This window comes from Schistosoma mansoni, chromosome 1, assembly GCF_000237925.1.
Source record: "Schistosoma mansoni strain Puerto Rico chromosome 1, complete genome".
In the NCBI taxonomy this organism is placed as follows: Eukaryota; Metazoa; Platyhelminthes; class Trematoda; order Strigeidida; family Schistosomatidae; genus Schistosoma; species Schistosoma mansoni.
Window position 1 is genome coordinate 4,098,036 of NC_031495.1, and position 23,034 is coordinate 4,121,069.

Here is a 23,034-nt window from a genome sequence, read left to right on the forward strand (position 1 = left end):
GGCTCAGTCTAATTGTCAGTGACTTCACGGATTTATGCCACGTTTTGGTCTGACCGCCCCTAGTTTTCTCCCAACCTACTTCTACACCATAGAACAGTTATACATGTAATGCTTCAAAAGCGTTAGTTATTTTCTTTGGAAAGTGGTGTTGACATTTTTAAAAAATTATATTCTTATCTGAAGTTTGATATTGATCCACTGAGTTGCTGTTACAGTTTAGTCTAATATAACTTTTCATATAAGCTTGAAGTGGCTTTTAAAAATGAGTTTAATATCATAACTGTTGAGAGTTAATAAGTCCATGGTTTCTGTCATATTTTGTTCCTGGATATCTTCAGTAACAGCATCTGTAGTAGTAATGTGCATTCAAATATTAAATTCCATTATTATTATTTATTTATTTTATTTAAACATAAATATTGGTACAAAGGAGCACCAGCTATATATGCGCCACACAAATCTCATTTGATTTATGAGAGGGCTGTGATATTGCCCAGGTGCTCAAACTGAAGCAAGTGGTTTTATTAGGGGCCCTACTCGGAACCTTCAACCTATAGGTGTGATCCACAAGGCAGTGGGACAACGTAAGGAGATGCAGTCCCACGGTAGCCTGTGACCAACATTACGTTCATACATCATTTGTTGCTCCAGGATCCTGGAGCCCATGTGTACCATTGGTTTGGAATCAGGGTTTTCCAACTCCTCTAGGTGGGTCTTTCATATCCACCAACCCGATAAAGGCACCGGACATTCGCTATTCGTACTCTCAATTTCATCAACAACACCTTCGCCACGAGAAGGCAGTGAGTAGGACTTCCATACATTTCTCAAAGTATATAATCATGATTAGTCATTGAAATTTGACGTATTATATTCGTTAACTGAAATTTTTTAGACTGAATTTTAGTGGAAACTGTTTTCAAGTAAGTTAGAGTCTTAAAACATTTGGAAATTATTTTCTATACATGTTCATATCTTTATTCGTTGAGAAGTTTCATGAATCATTGAAGATATGAAAACTGTACATTGTTCGTGAAAGATATTTCTTTTCTTTTTCTCTTATGAAAAAAACCAAAACAACAACAACTTAGAACTATTCGTTTGCTTGAAGAAGCCCAAAAATCTCGTACAGATACTTGGATATATCTTAACAATTGTCAGTCAGAATTACAACATCAGCTTCCTCTTGCCACATATCTTCTTAAACCAGTACAACGTATACTCAAGTATCAATTATTTTTACAGGTAATTTGTAGTTATTTTGAATAATGTAATTTTATATATTTGTAACATGACCAAGTATTCAGTTGGTTGCATGTGTTTCAAAGTATTAAATTCTTATGATAATCAAACACTTATTGAATCAGTGCTCTATTCATTCTTTTCAACTATCGATCGCTGTAGTACACTTTACATTTATTACAAAACGAGAGGTAACATTTTGGAATTAGGGTTACATTATCATGAAAGACTTACTTACTTACGCCTGTTACTCCCAATGGAGCATAGGCCGCTGACCAGCATTCTCCAACCCACTCTGTCCTGGGCCTACCTATTATAAAAGACATAACTCATAAATCATTTCATTTATCATAGAGTTGTTACACAACACTTTCGGACATAATGTCAACAGGGGGGGGGTCCGTTGTTACTGTAGTGTGTTGAGAAATCATTTTATGCGTTAAAATTGTAGAAAAGAACCTAGTTGATTAGATTTACTATTGTTGTAGGTGGTGGTTTGGCCTAGCATTAACTGTAACACCACATTGTGATATTGATGTGATGACAAAAAGAAAAGACGTTCTTAAGTTGTGTTGAGGACAGGTGATCAGCCCATTTATTCTAAGAGTAGCTGTATTGTCTAATCAGAGTGTTGATTCGCTAGTCTGGATTTCGTGTGTTTTTATTTATTTGTTTATTTATTTATTTAAACACATAAATATTGGTACAAAGGGGCACTGAATACATATGCGCCGCACAAATCTCATTTGATTTGTATGAGAGCTGTGATACTGCCCACGTGCCCAAACTGAAGCAGGTGGTTTTCTTAGGGAGCCACACCTGGAGCCTTTGACCTAAAGGTCTGATCCACAAGGCAGTGAAGCATCGTGAGGAGATGCAGTCCCATGGAAGCCGGTGACCAACGATTGATTCATACACCATTTGTTCCCTCAGCATACTGGAGCCAGCCCATGTTCACCATTGGTTTGGAATCAAGGTTTTCCAACCCCCCTAGGTGTATTCGGTTAAAGTGCCTGGATTTCGTGTGTAGGATCAATGACTCAATTATAGTGAGAAAACAACTGAAATCAACACATCATACCTACAGATCCAGGATGCATTTTCCCATGTTTTATTGTCCGACTGACGGAATAGAACAGGAAACACATTTGGCAAATAACCGCCATTGTACAGTTTCATTTATAACTCAAACTTGTAAGATAATATCGGTTAATTTCCAGGCGACATACCTACTTAACTCAGAAATTACAATATATGCATAACTACGCCATAAATGAAGGAGAATTTAGTAATGGATCAATAATAAGGTAAGAATAACTTACAAAAGGTGAAACACAGAACAATAGTTTATGCATCAAATGAAAGCTTACAGTTAGGACAATAGAAAAGTGCAGTAATTTAGGTGTCTAATAATTATACAACTAAATCATTATTAATAATCTTTTGCAAGATAATCCAAAAAGTTATATGTTCACAATATTCACCTCATTATAGGAGATATTTAATTGTAAGCAAAGATGGATAGGGGCTAGCAGTGGAATCCAGTTTGATGCGCGTTTTCGTCCTATTTGGGACTAATCAGCTGGATGTACCTGCATTTCAGAGTTGATGTTCACTCTGGGACTCGAACCCAGTACCTTTCGCTTCAAACGCCATCGCGTTATCCACTCGGCCACTGTGTCCTAATAGCCACTTGCTTGTGCGATGGGGTGAAGTTTAAATTCACTTAGTATTGTTTGTTTGAATCTTCCCATTGATGTATAGGACTGCAACTGGTCAGTCTCTAATTGGCATATGTGCATACTGTGCGTATTGTCTCGAATTAAGGTTATATCGAGGCAATACGCACAGTATGCACATATGTCAATTAGAGACTGACCAGTTGCAGTCCTAACACATCGATGGGAAGATACAAACAAACAATACTAAATGAATTTAGATATTTAATTCATTTTTCGATCCTTGTTCATCATTCATAGACCAGTATTTATCTGGTTATTTATTTATTTTTTCCGTAGCACTATTGATATAGAAATTTTTCATGAAGAGGAAAAGTACTGTGATAATATTTTTTGTCATTCTGTCCTTTATTTACCTAGTTACATTATTTTTGTTTTTTTTTCCACTTTCTATTTTCTTATCACAATTAGGAATGTGTCAAACATTTAAGTCAAATAACAACAGAACTATTAAATTGGAAATCATCATTACCAGGTAGAGATTTATCGATTAGTAGTAATACTGTAGATCCTTCAGAATGCAATACTAATCATAATAATGATGTATTGTTGGAGTTTTTCAATCATTCTATTTGTACATTAAGACAAGCATTAGAATGTATGGTTCAAGTGAGTGGTATAATTTCACTAGATATATTTATTTATTTTTTATTAATTTAAACACATAAATATTGGTACAAGGAAGCACCAGATACATATGCGCCGCACAAATCTCATTTGATTTGTGTGAGGGCGGTGATAATGCCCACGTGCCCAAACCGAAGCAGGTGGTTTTCTTAGGCGACCACACCCGGAGCCTTTGGCCGAAAGATCTGATCCACAAGGCAGTGGAGCATCGTGAAGAGATGCAGTCCCATGGAAGCCAGTGACCAACCATTGATTCGTACGCCATTCGTTCCTTCAGGATACTGGAGTCAGTCCATGTACACCATTGGTTTGGAATCAGGGTTTTCTAACTCCCCTAGATGGACTTTCCGTGTCCACCAACCTGGTTATAGCGCCTGACATTCGCTTTTTGTCCTCTCGATTTCGTAAACAACACCCCCGCCACCAGATATAAATTGTATGTAATACATTTCATCATTTCTAAATGGTCTTTTATATCACTTATTTTTGTTTTAAAATGACTCTACTTATCACTGTACAGTTTCACATAATTGAGTCATTTCTATGTTTTGCGGTGTCCGACTTTAGTACTGATAAATGTATTTCATATTCGCAAGCCCAACTAGGTACTTGGGTGAGAAAACTAAGAAGGAAGCATTTATTATCTTAGTCTTCTTCTTTGGAGAAGGAAGCCTTATTTTGGCCGATGTCTCATTAGCCCACTGTATTGGCTATAAACTTTCTATTTTAGACTACTGAAGTAAAGTGGGTAGAAGGATTTTGAACGCCTTAATTGTAAACGGAATTAATTATTAATTAATGAATGACAATTCACATATTTTCCCAAGATATTTGTGAGCTTTTTTTCTAATGTAGACAGGTATATCTTACGGAGAAATTCCGTATATTATGAAACCTAGGTTCAGGGTTTATTATCGTCTACCTTCAACTACTGAACATCTCAACGTTGTCTATACAATGTCGAGTCACTTAGACTGGTGGCCACATTTCAAATTGGTCAAAATAATTCATTGAGCATTAAAAAGATTAGATGAACATGAAGTTTCTGTCTGCTTCCTGTTTTTGTCATTATACACTTTCTGATCATATGCTTCAATTTGACTCTAGATATTTTAAAAATTAATTTATTTAAACACAAACGTTACGAAGGGGCAACCAAATATGTATGTGGCATAATAGTCATTGGATTTGTGTATGGGCTAGGATATTGTCTGGTCACCCAAACCGAAGCAAGTAGTTTTCTTAGGGTGACACTCCCTGAGCGTTTGACCTAAAGATCCAATCCTCACTTAGGTGAACGAACACTAGGGGATAGGGCCCTATGGAAGTCGGCGACCAACAGTAGGTTCATGTACCCCATTTGTTCCCTCAAGATCCTGGAGGTCAGGTACACCATTGGTTTGGAATCAGGATTTCCTAACTCCCTTAGGTGCGCGATGAGCATCTACTAACCCGGTCTAAGTGTTGGACACTCACTTTTCGTTCTCTCAATTTCGTAACCGAACCCTCTCTACTAACAGGACTTTCCTGGCCGTGGCTATACACACATAGACACATGAGAGGATTTCTAGAGAGAAAAAGAACTGTCCCCACCTTCAACCCTATCAGGGCTGTATACTCAAACTAATCGTAGATGTATTTTACTGATAACAATCACGGTTATGTTGTTCGCATACCGAATAGCGAGTAAAGTTAATTTAAATGGTGACGTTTTGTAGGAGAATACAAATGAAACTAAACTAAATAAACCATTTATTTGACTAGAGTCTCTGTAGTTGTGTTGGGACGATCCTGAAAATTTCTCGCAATAAACAAGAAAGCCTCAGAAAACATTAAGAGGCATTTTGTCCAATCGGCGTTTGACTAGAAGTTTTGCTAGAAACATCACGAAAGTGAAAAGTCACATGTAGTTTCTGATTGGCTGATATCTTCATTGCTACTATGTATAGTAGCATTCCAAAGTTTTCAGGAAAACCCAAGGACTTCTAAAATACTATAAAAACCTTATATTTTCTGTACATAAATGAACCTTTGGAGTAAAGTGCTTTTCGCATATTTTGTGCCTTTTCTCTCGTGTTCAAGTCGCTGTGTAGATTTACCTTGGAGGTTATGAGAATAGCTTGGGAACTGAGTATAACATTCAATTAACAAGACTTATCAAGTTGAAACAAATGAATGCAATCTCCATCACTATTCTGACCATTAACACGCTTTATACTGTGTTACTTGATTGTTAAGTCTTATGTTATCTGACCACAAATACCCCCTTATTGCTTAGTATTCTTTGTACATTGCCTCATTCGACTAGTCCTCAAAATATTTCAGACAAACTTAGTTGGAAGTGAGTCATAAAAGGAAAAGCTTTCGTATATTTATGATTTTACACAAGAAGGTTCAAGAGTCTACTAACGCTAATCGACTAAGAATGAATCAATTAATGTGTTCCGACACAATCCTGGATGGGACTTACTTTAATCCAATCTATGTCTTACTAACACTTATCGTTAACCTAGATAATTTATATATTGACGCATCAACTTTTCAATGTTACGTATTCTTACTTTTGTATTCGTGCATATGTAATGTTTATACATATGTAACTGGTAGATGGTTTCAGGTGCGTATGATCGATTTTTATTCAGACTAACAACTGGACAATAAATAATCTGCTTTAATTTTATAGTACATAGTCTCCTTTTAATGTGTATAATTAATCCCCACTCTCACCTATTCATTATTTTGGCGCCTCCATTTTTCCAAAATTGTTGAAATACAACATTTAAGCATTAACTCATCACCGCCACCATTAAATGGTGTTACAATTTATTGTTTGCTGTGTAAGCAGTATCTAAATTATTATTATTATTATTCAGCCAGGATTACTTGAGAAATAGCATTTTTCATTTCTATTCTTGTAAATTATATTAGACTATTTGTAGAACAAGAAAGAATGAAATAACAAGAATAGGTCAGCAAAAATATCGTTGCTTACTAGTTTCACTTTTTATAAAACCGTGAAATCACAAGTGTATGGAGGTTTTGTGAAGATTGTTGAGTACCATTACGTTAACGAAATGATCTACATAAGGCAACCATTAAAAACAAGAAAGTAATGAACATCGACGTCGAACTAGTATGGGATATGTTATTGTGGGCGATGCCCAAGATCTGATATTAATACAAAACGCGCTTTGCGTTAACCCCTCTCTTCCAAACTGACTCAGTCAGTTATCTACAACGTAGGACCAGGCACATATATGCAAGATGAACACGAAATTCATAGTAGCAGTTACTTCAGTGGTAGTAATATATAAAAGAAAGATTGTGTATAAGGATATAATACAGGAAGAAAGAATTAGTTCGTAAAAATAAAGGTATAAAGTAATTTTAATCTCACAGTTTAAGGGAATACAAAGAGTGTGTACACCTACGTTATTGTGATCGATTCTGAGCCATGTCACCCAGAGTCTCCAACCATTGGTTACGATAGTCGCATGGGCCTCAACCAGGTATTCTGCATTTACCAACATGGCTCAGATCAGAAGTTAATGACTTTATGGATTGATGCCACGTTTCAGTTTGGCCGCCCTTAACTTTCTTCCAACCATCTCTAACACTAGTCAGCATTGTACGCCGTGGTAATCGGTGTTCAGGAATACGTAACACGTGGCCAAACCATCTCAGTCGATGAAGATTCATGACCTCATCAACTGATTTACCATCATTCCCTGATACCCTGTGTCTAACCTCACTATTACGTACCCGATGATCCCAACAGATGCTGGAAATATTTCTAAGACATCTGTGGTCAAATACTAGTAAATTACGAGTATCTTCTACTCTTAATGGCCACGTTTCGCAGCCGTGAAGTGGAACAGAACGAACTGCTGCACAGTATACTCGTTCTTTATTAATTGATAGACGGATATCTCGCCTTCTACAGAAGTGACGTAAGTTGGCCAGAGTCAAACGAGCTTTTTGAATCTGTGCAAAGATTTAATCAGATACCAACCCATTAGGGATGGTCAGACTTTCAAGATAAGTAAAGGTGTCGACGTGTTCGACCACTTCACTCCTTTTTCTTAGTTCAGGTGTTGACGCGGGCCAGTCCTGAAGCAATACTTTACTTTTAGAGGGGGAGAAACGCATCCCAAACATCCTTACATTGTTGCTCAGTGCTACCAAAAGACTGCATTTCATCAGCGTCTTCGCCAAACAGTACTATATCATCTGCGAATTCTATGTCGATAAGTGGACCTCGCGGTAGGAAATGAATGCCCGAAAATCCAGTCGATGTGAACGTCATTTTCAGCAGAAGGTCCATGATGAAATTAAACAGATACTGGATAGACTTGTCGGTCTATGCTCCTCCACAATGAGTAACGAGCGTAAGTAAGTGGGCCGGAACTCCTTAAGATCCCCTTGAGTGTCTTTCGGTTTACTTTAATTTGTCTACTTGAGCAATAAAATCACCTGCTACTATTACTACAACAGAGAGTTTAGATTTTTGAAAGAGATCGGACAGCTTCCTATAAAATTCATCTTTAATTTCGTCCGAGCTACAGTCAGCGAGACCATAAACATAGACAACAAAAGAGCAAAGGGGCATGTCCTTATTTTTTCGAATTCTTACTGTCCCTTTTAGTCGAACAGCACCTAAGCGACTGTTAACAGGGATATATTCTAAAAGTGCTTGTTTTGTCCTCATACTCAGTGTTATGCCTGCACCCATCAGTCCGGGAGAGTTTTTCTTCGGGTTGCCAGATAAACGGAGGGGGTATCTCGTCGGCTCCCTTTTTTGGCTAGGTGAGGTCAAGTGGATGATCACATTACGATCCTGAATGCGTGTTTCAAAGACACAGTGAACATCAATGGTACGAGATTCTAGGGTCTAAGCCAAAGAGATCTGCTGGTCGACTTGATTTATAGTACGTACGTTGAAGGCTCCAAAGTGTTGTTTGGAGCGAGGTATCAGTGAACCTGGCACAGTATCTCGCGCACTAAAATCGTTGGCCATGGTGACACTTGAGAGAGAAGACAACAATGGAACGGGTCTATTAAGCTACCGAAAAATGTGCATGCATATATATATATATATATCCCTTAGAAAATGAATCCATTTATTAGCCAATGATATGCAGTGTCCTTCAGGTCATTTCTGGTTGTTCTCAAGCGACCTTATTTGGCTTCTGATTCGCTCACTATATCAGGACCTTTCAGCAGTGAGCATCCACAACGCCACTACGGTTTGAACACAGAACTTTTGGGATCAGCTTAGGCCCTTCGTGCTATATTGAAGCTTATGAAGTCAATCTCTCAAGAGGTCATGGATGTACTTTGCTAAACAGTCCCCTATTCGACTGACAGATGCTCCCTGGTTTTCATTGGCTAGATCGATTTGTGGTTTCAGTATTATACAATTTATATCACAATGTTAATCTGTTTAGCATTTTTTTAATAGTAATAATAATGGAATACAAATAGATAAAGTATCGTATGTGTTTTATTGCTCCCCTTTTGTTATTGTCTTTGTATAGGTCGCAGATCATATCAATGAACGTAAACGTTATCGTGAATTATTAGATCAACTTCGGATTACTCGATTAGATGTAGATGATTGGGGTGATCTTGTATTACATGATCTTTTCCGTATATCGGGTAAAAAAGACCTACGTCTTGTTCTCTTATTTCAGTGTGCACTTATCCTATGCAAATATACACCACCTACATCTTCATCCGGTATCAGTTTGTCAGCTTCCCAGTCCTTAACTATCAATGATTATTGGAGCAATACAGCTAATGTAATGACAACTAAAACAATGAAATCACGCGGTGGATCAGATAGAGTATCGGGAAATTCTAGTCACATGATTTCAAATGTTAGATCGATCGAAATACGTGAAGTGATTAGTGTGAGTTTATGAAATAGACATTGGCTTATTACCCAATTTTTTATTCGAAAAATCCCTGGATCTAGTTCAGTCAAGCTCTTAAAAGATATAAATTAGAATAAATGTCTATTTCTTGCAGGGTTTATTTTTCGAAAGTTGAGACAGAAAATGAATACCGTTTGAAACTTAAACAAAACTCTGTCGTTGTTTTACATGAGAATACTGTATTAGATAATAAAAAAACGTACCAGATGTTGATTGCGTCAGTTAATTGATGACAGTAGTGTATCGAAGAGATAAGGATCTTTCGACATACACAATTTACTATGAAATAGTTAAATTGCTATGTATATCGTTCATAATTACTTCGTGTTGTTTAGTAAGACCGATGTCTCCATCAAATGTACCTAGAAAAATTCTAGTGATCCCATTGACCTGGTAGTTTGATCATAGAACAAGCTCTTTCTAACTTATTTGTTTTTGCTTTTGAGATATCAGCTGAATACTTTCCAACCTGTTATTTCTTACATCAGAAATATTCTTAAGATATTAGAGTATGGTGTATTTGAAGTCTACTCTTTCGAATTCATTCTGTTTGTTGAAAGACAGAAACTTAGGGAATACCACCATCACATCTCAGTTCAGTTGGGAGTCCTTTGTACCCCAACCTCTATATCTTCGGTTGTACTACTGTGCAACTTATATTGTGGACGTGATAATTTTTCAGAAAACAAGTGTCTCAATCAATATCGCTCAAAAGACCAGTCCGAATATAGTGTTAAATTAGTGTTTGTAGTCGAAGTAATAATATATTTATTATTATTATTTTATATAATTCCATTCGATAAATATTGAGTGATCGGCAAATAGATGTTAGCAATTCAAGAATCGACATCTGAATAATGTCCATTCTTTTCGATGTATATTACTAGCAACCATAATGTCACTGATTGTGCTCTTTCCTAACTTGTACAGCGAAAGGTCGTGAACTTTTCACAAGCTCACCTAAATAGGCTATGCAATTAATTGACATAATGATCTGTTGAAACAAACAAATGAAATAGATAACTTGTTGAAATGTCTATATGGCAGGATTAGGTAGCCAGATATTCAAGGAGGCCGCTCATATATATTTAGTAACTTGTATTTTAATTCACTTGAAGTGAGTAGCGAATCTTCATCAACTGAGGTGTTCGGTACCTGTATTATGTATGCTTAACCAACTGCCCTAGCCTCAATGTGCTGTGTTGGCTGGTGTAGGGGAAGTAAGTTGAAAACTAGAAGTCGAACTTAGATGTAATCGATCCATGAAGTCATTGACCTCTGGGCAGTGTCGTGTTTATAGTTTCAAACTATCTGCCTTGGATTCCAAGCGATAACCTAGGTTAGCGTTAGGCAATGTTAGGTGGGATGGGTTGAATTCGTCGGATTAAGGTTATTAAAATACTCAGTCAATTAGTCAACCACATTCATCAGTTGATTATCTTCAACCTAATTAATTAATTCATAATTACAATTTCTGTTTACAATAATTTTTCTCTCTTTGATTTTTCTTAGTGTACTAATTTAATGCTAGTTGAATGTATCGATAAAGATCCATTAGCATTTCATATATTACCATTTGATAATCCTAAAGCACAACGTACTTTACAAGCAATCAATTTAGAAATTAAACGTTTATGGTGTCGTGAAATAAAACGTTTAATATTAGAAAATTATGATGCAGCTATTCCAGAAAGAGCAAAACAAATTGTACTTAATATGGCGGATTTAACTTATGGTCCACCTATTAAAGATATATCTGATCTACCTATGAGTTTATGTAATTTACAACAAGTTGGAACAAATCATTTTGAAGATGACTGCTTAAATCAAAACTGTTCAAATGATCGAGTACATCGTAAGAGTGATACAGCTCTTCCAGGTGAGTGGTTTTCTTTGTTTTGTTTTTGAAAAAGTAAATGCTAATAAATGTACTATGATTCATTTTTATTGGCTGTTTAGATTTTTCATTTGTTTTTTAAGATTGCAATTGATCAATCTCTGATTGGCATTAGTGCATTCTTTGCAGATTACCTAGATATCACCAATTAAGTCACAAGCATTGTAAGCAGAGATAGATGAGTGTCTAACAGTGGAATCCAGGACGCATGTTTCGTCCTTTTTGGGAATCGTTAGCTGGATGTACCTGCATTCAAGAGTTGATGTTCACTTCGGGAAAAAGACTGATCAACTTCATTCATAAATAACAATAGCGAGATTCAAATAAACGATATAAATGAATAAAAAGTTCACTTCATTGCACAGGTCAGTGGTAACAAAGGAGGCGAACGGTACTGGGTCCAAGTCTCGCATTAAACACCAAATCTTGAATGCAGATATATTCAGCTGATAAGTCCCAAATAAGAAGAAACTCACATCTTGGATTCCACTGCTAGCCACCGTTATTCTCTTTTGAAAAGTTGTGCTATGTTTATTTCACAAAATGTTCGAATTGCGAACATTGCTTCTTAATAACTTATTTAGTCTCTATTCTCATTTATAACAATCATACTATGTTAGTAGCCATCACCAGAAAACGGTAACGTATTTTATTCACAGACGAGACTTACTATCTGGATTTTCTCTTACATTGATACTCATTTGTAAGCAAAATTGTGTTCTTAATGAAATGTCCAATTCCTTCTCATGATAGTAATACTCAGGTTCAATCTTTATCATTCAAATTTTCACATGAAATTTGGTGTTTTCTGATTGGTTGTTACTACTATTACTTTGCTAATTTTTCATAAAGTTCAGCGTCATGTTTTCGTTACCATATATACGAAGTTGCATTGCTTGAATATCAAGGTATCCTACAACCTTGCCTACTTCTTGTTTGCCTTTATGAATGTGGATTATTGTTGAGGTAAGATGTGCCAGTTTCCGCTCTATTTAGTCCGCTGTGGAGTTCAGTTGTACCAAGATAATCTCAAATCCGTCGCGTAATGGGCAGATAATTTAGACTAATACCTAATCGGTCACAGTACTTTACAGTTATATTACTCTTCCTACAGTTCATTCACAGTGAGGATAATTCAATCGGTATGACCATCTTGAAACACCAACTTCAGTGGTTTGGACATATTCTAGGAATGTTTCCCCACTGAATTCCATGTCTAGCACTATTCGCCGACGCTGGGACTGATTGGAAAAGCTGAGGGACAGCCAGTTTATGACAGTGCTGGGGTGTAAAAGAAGGCTGTTCAGAACTGGTATCTGTATATGTGGGAGGGAGAGTAAAAAATCTCTCCATGTCACACATTCCAAACGACAGGAAATTTTTCATTACCTCAAATGTGAAGTTTCTGTTTTCGACACTCGTTCTTGTGTATTTTAAGTTGCTTGTTATAGAGGAGATTGTTGTTATTATTCACTGTACTTACCATTTTTAGTTTATTTAATGTGTGTGGTCATTCGTTAAAGGGGTTATTTTGTTTAACTTAATCTGATATTATTTCAGGTGCCACGTTGATTGATGAATTCTGTTTGCTATTGTTCGAGTTTGTTGGGTTGATTTATTGTTTGTTGGTAGAACACTATTCATTGCTTGGTAGGAACACCTTTACTCTGACAAGTAACTAGTTTTGTATCGCCTAACGATGTCTTATAACCTGATTGCACCGAGCCTCTTCAACTCAATTCTGACTGTAAAACGTAGTCGAAACACTGGACAAGTATTCTGTGTATTTTGTATGTTTTATACTTGTCTATAAGCAAGAGATGAATGGTGGCTAGTAGGACGAAATACGCATCCTGGATTCCACTGTTAGCCACCATCCATCTCTGCCCATAATGCTTGTTACTTGATGCCAGTATCGAGGCGATCCGCACAGGATGTACACATGCTAATAGGAGGTTTTGTATAACAATTTCGGCTATATAATCTATATGTTTAGTTTTTAACTATCGTTGATATGAAATACAGCGACTTGGGTCATTAAAAACTCATCGATTATGACTATCTGCCCTATTGATGTGTAGTGTAATAACTGCGGGTGATGTATCGATTCTCGTATATCGATAGTTGCAGTAGTAATGGTAGCAGTTGTCATATGCTACACTGATATGACTGAAGAATACTTACCTGATTTGTGCTTAAAAACTGAGAACCTGACTCTAATGACGCCTAGTAAAAACCAAAAACTAGTGATACTGTTATATCCGGACGAGAATAAATGAATGGGAACCGTTAGGAATTACTTCTGGACTAATATTACACGACTATTCTTATTGTATGACTATTAAGTGACTATAATATATTTATATTCATATTCCTTTCATTATAAGCTTTTATTTGACCTATTGACCATTATCATGTGATTTACTATTCTTGAGATATTCCCAATTTATTAGTAAGAGTCTCTCACAACTACAACCACTTTGGGTTTGATCTTGTACAAATGTTACCTTCTATTTCATGGTGTGATGAGGTTTGGTTTGTTTGTGTAAAAGCTCAGTATGTCTAAAATATATTATTCGTGTCCCGGAGGCTGATATTGGCGTTCTGGTCTGAATCGGCTAGGTTAGAAGAGAAGCTGTTGTCTCGGTGGACCAATAAGAACTCTAGGCTGCTCGTACAGGTTATGCGTCATTAGTCTGATCATATAACTCGGTGTCTCTAATTGACAGTCGTATAGCCTGATATACTTAGTCGGCCACAAGAACGTAACAGATATGGATTTATTTGATGCTCGAAATAAATCAAAATGACACATGAATACACTATCTTTTTATGTAATTTTCCTACAGTCAGATCAATGAATTGGTATAGTTTGATTGAGTTGTATTTAACGTACTTACTCACAATATCATATTGCTGTACTGATTCTGTCATATCAACAGTTGATGTCGTTAACTTCTTCATTCATTTGACTTAAGAAAAAATACATATTCAAACTCTTTTACATCATTATCATCAGGTCTTCGAAGCTTTTTAAATCGACAAACAAACAAACATTCAATTTATTCAAATCCAATTCACACACCTAATCTATCTTTGAATAATAATAATATCAATGAATGCAGAATACCTTTATCTGCAAATGGTTGTGTATTGAATGGCAAGAAAAACGTCATCGGTGATAAATTCTTACCCTCTGATGATGATAGTAATAATTCAACTGATAGGCATCTTGATTCATTACTACACGAAGCCTGGGAGGAAATATGGGCTAAACATCAGCATTCACCAGTTAAAGCAACTTTTGTAAATGGTCAGTCAGATTCTTTGGAAAACGGTAATCTTCATAATTATCATCAGGATAATTGTAAATTGGATACAGAGGATGTTGATTTATCTGGTTCAATAGTAACAACCAAAGCGAATAATGATGCAGACTTCCGGTGTATTGCTGTAGAAATTAATGAAGAGAAATTTGGTCTTTCATCACCTGTCACTGTGCCAACGTGTACTGTTAATGATAATAAGAAATACTCAGTATCTTCACTATCTAATTTAAATACAAATCCTTCAAATTGTTGTGTAAATAATTCAGGTAAATATAACTATATTTACTAAAAGATTTTCAATCATTGATCATTCACTATTTATTGGTATTTATTTGAATGTTTCCGCTATTAGTATCAAGGTCTGAATTTTGATTAACCTCTGTTAGCGTATTTACATACTGAGCAGATTCACTTGGTACAAATACTTAAGGAAAGATGGATAGTGGCTATCAGTATGTTTCAGGATACATCTCTCGTTTTGTGTGGAACTCGTCAGCTGGATGTACCTACCACATTAGTGTTGATATTCTCATCGGGACTCAAACCGGTTATTTTTCGCTCCAACAACCCAACATACTATCCACATTAACGTTGAAATGATTCAGGCGCAAATAAGTGGTTGGACTCGACCCCATTGTATAAACTAATGGCTACCTAGACTCCGTAGCTATGTAGATGATGTACAAGACACTGGGTTCAAGTCCTGGTGTGAACATCAACATGCATGTAAGTACATCAGATACACGAGCCACTACCAATGCTTACCTAAATTGATCAGTCATGTTTAGAAAGTTCACAAAGTCACATCAGTTAAATAAAATACTTACATTGATTGGCTAATGTGTAGTGATTACTGATATCATGTTTGTTTATTCTTTAGTACCAATCAAATTCCGTTGATCAAAGTAATTGTATTAATTATCAAGTAAACTTAGTTAACGAAGTCCTTTAATAAAAGTTACAGTATAAACAATGTTACTTCACTATAAAATTTCAGGTTCTAAAGAAAGACAGAGTGAATGCACGTGCTTCGTTGTGAACAACTCTGAACTCTGTCACCCGAAATATCTGATGATTGGTTACGATAATCACGCGAATCCCAAACAGACAATCTACACCTATTAACATAATTCAGTCCAATTGTCAATAACTTCATGTAATAGTACCAAGTCTATGTTTGGTCACCCTTAGCTTTCATCCACCGAGCATTTTCCTTTTAAAGATTTTTAAAATACTCCATTTTTGTTTTTATAAAGTGATCTTGCTAAATTAGTTTACCCCAAACAAAATGAAGTAGGAATTTTCCTAAACTAACCTTTTTTGTATAGAATTATTGTGAAAATTACCTTCCCTTTTAAAAACCTCAACTATCTCCAGTGATTAGTTTGATCTTAACCCTATTACAGATGACCCAAAATACCTCAGTTTAGTCACAGATAATTCACAATCTAGTAACTTTTCAGTTTATTCTTCATATTTCAGTTTTACTAACCTAAAATGGATGCGATTCTCCCCCTTGAAGTGCAAAATGTTACTTCAGGATTGGGTTGCATTGGCACCTGAACTATTGATAGGGAGTGAAGTAGATGAGCGTGTTGACCGCTTCATTTATCTTGGGAGTCTCATCAGCCCTTGTGGTCTGGTGTGTGACGAAATCTCAGCACGGATACAGAAGGTTTGTCTAGCTTTCGTCAACTTGCATCATTTATGGAGTAGGCGAGATATCTGTCTACTAACCAAAGGATGGGTTTACTGTGCAGCAGTTCGTTCCGTCCTACTTTACGACAGTGAAACATGGCCGATAAGAGTAGAGGATATTCGTAGGCTACTAGTATTCGATCATAGGTGTCTTTGACGCATTGCTCGTATATCCTGGGACCACCGGGTAAGTAATGCAGTTGTTAGGAAACAGGTACCAGGTAAGGGTTGCAAGTCGATTGATGAAGTAGTGAAACTTGATCAGTTGAGATGGTTGGGACATGTGTTACGTATGCCCAACCACCGACTGCCCCGACGTGCAATGGTTTATGGTGTAGGAGTAGGTTTGAAAGAAGTTAGGGGTGGCCAGACCAAAACGTGGCATAAATCCATGAATTCACTGACAATTAGACTGAGCCATGCTGGTAGGTGTAGACTACCAGGTTGGAATTCGCGAGATGACAGCAATCGATGGTTAGAGACCTTGAATGATATGGCTCAAAATCGTTTGCAATGGCGAATGTGTATCCACTCTTTGTGTTTAACATTTTCTTCACGTGAGCACTCTCTAATTCTCATCTCCTTAGCGAAATTCATATTTTTGATTTATCAGCTCAGCTCTCTTGACCACAGACATGGTACTCATTTTGCTTATACTCTTACTACTTCTACCACTATGGGATTTGAATCGACAACTGTATCTCTGTGCTAATGTGGTATGGCAACTTGAACTGATGTACGTACGTACGAAGTTCTACGTTGTGACTGACTGGCTAACCTAAAATATATTGAAATGACTAATAGAATATTTGACAATAACGTTGCATGACAAATCGATAAAAACCAACATTTTTCTTACTTTTTTTTCATTTCCCAATAAATCAGATAACTTCAAATTTTCTACTCCTACTTCATCATCTCCTTCTTCACAACATTTATTGCATTATTCTTCATCACCTAATTTTCCGCCTTGTCAACGGCCATCATCAATATTGTTATCTAATAAATCTGCACATAATCACAATCGTACAACTTCCGTTTACATTGACTGTCCAAATACATCATATTATGATGTAATTACATTCGGTCGAACTTATGAACAGTATATTGCTAAAGCACGAGCAATGGTAGCTTTATCTCCAAAAGATTTAGATGAAATATTTAGTCCATTACGAGAATTACCATTTATTAATCGTGAAAATCAATTATCCCATACTTCACTTCATTATCACAATCAAGATGATATATTATCTACTAATGTTATCAATGTAAAAACAACTCATTGTTCAACTATTCCATTAATATTAAACACAAATGTTAATTCAATGAAACAATTATCTGATACCAATTCGACAACGATGGTGAAGAATCGAAATTGCTTAGGTTCTGAATTAAAATTATCTTTAACTAATCTTACATCTTCTGTAGAAGAAAATAATGGTAATGATAAAAGTAATGATTATTGCTCTTCGTCTGGTGCTAGTTCTCCACGACATTTAGTTAGTTGTATCGCTGTAACACATAATCGGAATGGACTGAATAGTAATTTAGTAACAAAAGTGAGTGTGTTTTTTCACTTCCCTATTTGATAAATATAATGATAGTTGTTTGTTTTGTGTTACCAGATAACATTAACTGCTCAAAATAACTACAATGAATGAATCTAAATCTTCAGCAGTTATAATTTCTGGTTAACTTTTGAAGTAGAACACCAGGATTTTTAGATTTGTTATGATGTAACGACTTACTTACTTACTTACTCCTGTTACACCTTGTAGGGAAAATGTCACCGACCAGGATTCTTAAATCAACTTTGTTCTGAGCTCTTCATTCCAATTATTGGCATGTGCTATTCATTCTTTCGATGCCTACCTCTAATTTCCAACACAATGTGTTATTTGGTCTGTCTCTTCTTCTTTTGCCTTCAGGATTCCAAGTTAGAGTTTACTTTGTGATTCAGTTCGATGATTTTCTCAATATGTATCCTGTCCACTCCCAGCGTTTTTTCCCCCTAATTTTCTCTTCATCTGAAAGTTAGTTTGTTCTGTGCCACAGTAAGTTGTCGCTGATGGTATCTGGTCAACAGATCAGGTGCATCTTTTGTAGACAACGGTTCATATATAACTATACCTTTTCTAATGATGATTGTGGTAACTCTCCAAGTCTCAGCTCTGTACACTAGAATTGTCTTGATGTTTGTATTGAAAATTCTGATTTATTTGTCACCAAGTAATATCTAACTCTGTAGCTATAAACAAATATCTTTTTGGTTTCTATTGCTTTTCTAACTGTTTTCCAAATAAATTCTTTATTGGACAATATCGAATGAAAATCAGTTTATAAGTAGCTAGTTAGATAAAACGGGAAGTAAAATAGAAAATTCTTTAATTCTCAAAACACAATAAAATAGATAGCGTCTCCAAGCTGATGTTAAGTGACTCTATGCTATGTCCGATCATCCTCGTCTTCAAACAGGAATTCTAAATTTGTCTATGAACAACATGTTAGTAATGCTGATATCCGGCAATGTATGTAGCGATAATTTAATTAGTATTACTGCCTTGGACACTTGTCATGAATGTCATTCCAGGACCTTCCTCATCGTGTATTATCTGCCGACGTTGGAACTGAATGCGAAATTTATTCAGTTGTATTTCGGGATTGCACATCTTGAACAGGTAGTCAGGTTATGATATTAAGCCATAGTATAAAAGAAAACGGTCATTTGTCGTTTCATCTTGGTTTATCTGGTTGGGATCTTAATGATCTCTTGAACTCGGTAACTTGACACATTATCAGATATGTGTCAGAATCAAACCCAGTGACGATTCTCCCATGATTTTCCTTTACATTTTTCGTAAAAGTGTGTAAGAATTTCTCTAACTGGAAGAATTCTCCTTAGTTATATTTTTCAGAAAACTGAACTGTCTCTCTTATTTAGATTGTTGTCATTGACATACTTTTTATTTCTTTTTTTTCTTTTGATTATACTCCCTCACTTTGTCTGTCTCGTTAAAATCTCACCATTTTATTCGTATGGGGCATGTTTATTTTGATTCTCATTTCTATTGTAATGAATGAAGACTTGGTTATAGGGTAAACCAATTTATTGTATTAAACAAAATCACACACAGCATTTGTAAAATTTGGAACAATACTTCGAATACACCATTTGCACAAGACCCTTGAGTCTCCCTTTACAAGCTCGATCGTCCTTTTGTTCGTTTTGCTACTCAGACTGTTTCTGTTTTTCTCTTCTCATATTCCTCTTCTGTCAGTAAGAATTGTACTTCCAATTCTTTATATATATATATATATATATATCAAATAAGTAAGATATAGTTTCATTTCTTTCCTTGATTGTTTAGAATATAACTGTTTTGCCGAGTAACACCACTGATACCCCAGCCATAACAATGGACAGTCGTGTATCAGCTGCAAGGTCGAATTCACTATCATCAGGATTCCGAACAAGTGAATCCAAAAATAATGTTGATCTAGTCGATAATTTTGATCATGGACGAAGGTATGTCAGTGGATCGATATTTTTTTGTAGTTTGACTAGTTTTAAATTTTAGTTAATTTTTTTTTCACTATGCAAAATATTATGTTGAAAAATAAAGATTGTAGGTGCTTAATAGTTTCATATATCGACTGATGATTGTGTCCCGACCGTTGCTGCTACCTTGATGTGGTGGTCGGGCTTGCCTACCGCGATGAACCAATCTAGCTATACTGGCTGGGACAATCGTTCCTCAAGATCCTACCATGCCAGGTAGGTCGGTTGAAGAGCGGTAAGACTAAAAGCATCAAACCCAAGGTCCGAAGGCGAAGTCGTACTGCTGACTGTACAGAGGTGTAACGTCAGTAAGCTGTTTCGTTCAGACAACCAGCATAACAGCGATGCTGCCTTCCCACAAGGAGGGGTGGGGTTAGAAAAGGTCGACCCTAAAAATGCACACCTCGCCTTATCCCACAGATATCCGTCTCCGTCGGTAAGGTCCAAACAAGTACGGAGCTAACACAAAAACTACCCACAAAAAGGTCGTGTGTGACCGACCTCAAGCAGTTGTCCCTTGGGCACTGCGGTCACGCCCTCAGGTCATTTAGACCACTTATAACCCAATTTCCTTTTACAGGTACCTCTAGAAAAACCTTTCCACGGTGTGGGAAACCGGGAAGTGATAACTGCCCTCATACCTCTAACAGCACTGACTGACTGATGATTGTGTTTCATCCCCGTTCATCAAGAATTGTTTATCGAAAGACACATTATACTTTTGTCTTTTTTTGTTTAGACCAGTTACTTTAAACATTTAGTTCAGTAATTGGTTACACTTTCTTAGCTATCTTTACTTCCAGTTTATTATCTTATCTGTTCAAATATTATCCGATTACGTCAAGGCCAAGTAGACGAATTTATAGTTCAAACTCCTGACCTAACTTTATGTAGTATGATTAATAAACGTTTTCAGATCTATCTTACCCACTTAAGTAGTTTATTTAACCTTGATACAATAGATTTGGCTCATTACTTGGTTTGCGTATTTTTATTTTGATAAGTTTGTTAATTGAACGCTCGATCAGATTTCTCAATCGCTTCTAACAAACCCAGACTAAATCACATATACTGCAACTTGAACACAAGAAAAAATGCGCCAAATGCAAAACAGACGCTTCACTCTAAGGTTCATTTATGCCCCGAAAATCGTGAGTATTTATGCCAAATAACGTTACGTTGGTCGTATCGACAGTTCCAGAAGCCAGAAACAGTAAATATGGTAGTAATAGGGTAGTTATCCAATCAGTAACGTGACGCGTAGTCTCTCATCCTTCTAGATGTTTCGAAGAGACTTCCATTCAATCCTAATAGGATAGTTTTTCCCAGCGTTTTGGGGGATTTTTGCTTTTCTGAGGTTGTTTTTAGGATTTCACAATAATTCTGTTGCTGAGTGGTATTATATTGAAATCTAAAAATACGAAAAAAGGTCAAATTGTAATTAAATCCGTACGTTCAGATCAACAGTATTATCATGTGGAAAATCAGGATATACAGAATAAATTAGGCGATGAAGACTATTCAACTACTATCAGTATTATATTTATTTGTCCATTTACAGTTCACCTTTAGTCCATCTTCATAGTCCAGTGTTTGTGTACATGTATGCACCTTGTATAATAAAGTTAATTTCATTTTGTCGAATTGCTGAACATATCAAACAATAATGATGACTGTGCCTTAATTTCAAGAGAATCATTCGATTAGAAATGTTTTCAGTTTGTTTTTCCCGCATCTTGTTCACAAGTAGTCAACAAAACTCGATTATATGTCAGTTGGCATTCAAGTTAACTCATCATGTTTAAGGTTTCTACTGGTATAGAGGGTTTAAAAAGATTGCTGGATTTTCTATAGTTTACATTACGGGTTGATCCTAGGTAGCTAAATATGTGTTAATTTGTTAGAATATAACAAAATTGATGATGAACACATCATTTCAAAAGAGGATAAACTTTCTGTAATATTTCACTGGGTATATACTACTTATATGAATGTAGCAGAGATAATATAACGAGAAACTTTTCTAACTTAATGTATATTTCATATCATTTTTGTTATTATTAGTTTTAGACGTTCGAATCTTGATTCAATTGATAGAACTATGAACCGTCAAAATTCTCATATTCATATCAGTTCTAGATCTCCTTTAAGTTCACCAAAAAGATCTCAATCACATGTATTTGTATCAAATGGTCGGTTAAATAAATCCAGTGTTTCTAAACCACCTAGATTTGTAAGCTACAACAGTCCTTTGGAATCTGTTGGGAAATCACTTAAAGGTAAGAAATCTTGCTTGTAATCAGTAATATCATTGAATGATTCCAGCATAAAATATCGTTTGTTGACATCCATCAACATCAAGGTATAGTCATGTTGTTTTGTAAAGCACGATCTTCATTCCTAGTTACGGAAAAATTTGTCCCAGAACTTTTGTAAAGCATTTTCAGCATCTACAAATGTTTATGAAAAATTTCTTCAACATTCTGTTGTTTGCCAAGTTGTTTGGAATGTCAATTTATGTGTATTCCCATCACCTTTCTGACAGGATTAGAAGGGGATATAATATACAGTCTCCTGTGCATGCATACTCAAAAGAAATTCTCTTTTGTCAGGGATAGTATTTAAGGGACTGGACTGGAAATAAAGACTAGACTGTGAGACTGTAATTTGTGGACAAACCAATGAAGTTAAAGATGGCACGTTTTGGATTTTGGCACGAAAATTCATTCATTCATATGGTTAAATAACATTTTAGCATTGTAATTGATATCATTTCTTAACGAGAACTCTAACTTCTAACTCTTAATTCTAATCCTAATTCCTTACACTAGTTCATAACCCTTCGAGCATAAAGGTAGATATTCTCAAGGTCACTTTGTAGTCGTTCAAAGGTGGTCCATAAATTGTAGTCTCTTCAAAAGTCATGGCTTTGTTCTACGTCAAAATTTCACATCCTAATATTGTGCACTCTTCTTTTCGATCATAATTTTCTGTAATACTGTGACAA

The 23,034-nt window shown here is 35.9% G+C and overlaps 1 protein-coding gene and 1 non-coding gene across 3 annotated transcripts in view; one reads left to right on the forward strand and one right to left on the reverse strand.

Moving 5' to 3' along the window:
- Smp_176430.1 (putative pleckstrin homology domain containing family G) overlaps positions 1-23,034 on the forward strand; it is a gene marked incomplete at both ends in the record, with an annotated part of 47,668 nt that overhangs the window by 17,724 nt on the left and 6,910 nt on the right. The window contains 9 exons of one of the 2 annotated variants that reach the window (XM_018793030.1): positions 1,092-1,245; positions 3,393-3,590; positions 9,146-9,520; positions 11,057-11,423; positions 14,461-15,036; positions 17,354-17,851; positions 17,897-18,027; positions 19,837-19,994; positions 22,098-22,306. In XM_018793030.1, the coding sequence (XP_018647583.1) occupies positions 1,092-1,245; positions 3,393-3,590; positions 9,146-9,520; positions 11,057-11,423; positions 14,461-15,036; positions 17,354-17,851; positions 17,897-18,027; positions 19,837-19,994; positions 22,098-22,306 (2,666 nt within the window). Of the gene's footprint in view, positions 1-1,091; positions 1,246-3,392; positions 3,591-9,145; positions 9,521-11,056; positions 11,424-14,460; positions 15,037-17,353; positions 18,028-19,836; positions 19,995-22,097; positions 22,307-23,034 lie in introns of both variants that reach the window. The other variant, XM_018793029.1, reaches the window with a different exon arrangement.
- On the reverse strand, positions 3,042-3,114 carry Smp_tRNA_00769_Pseudo_TTG.1.1. The gene has a single exon. It is a non-coding gene (tRNA).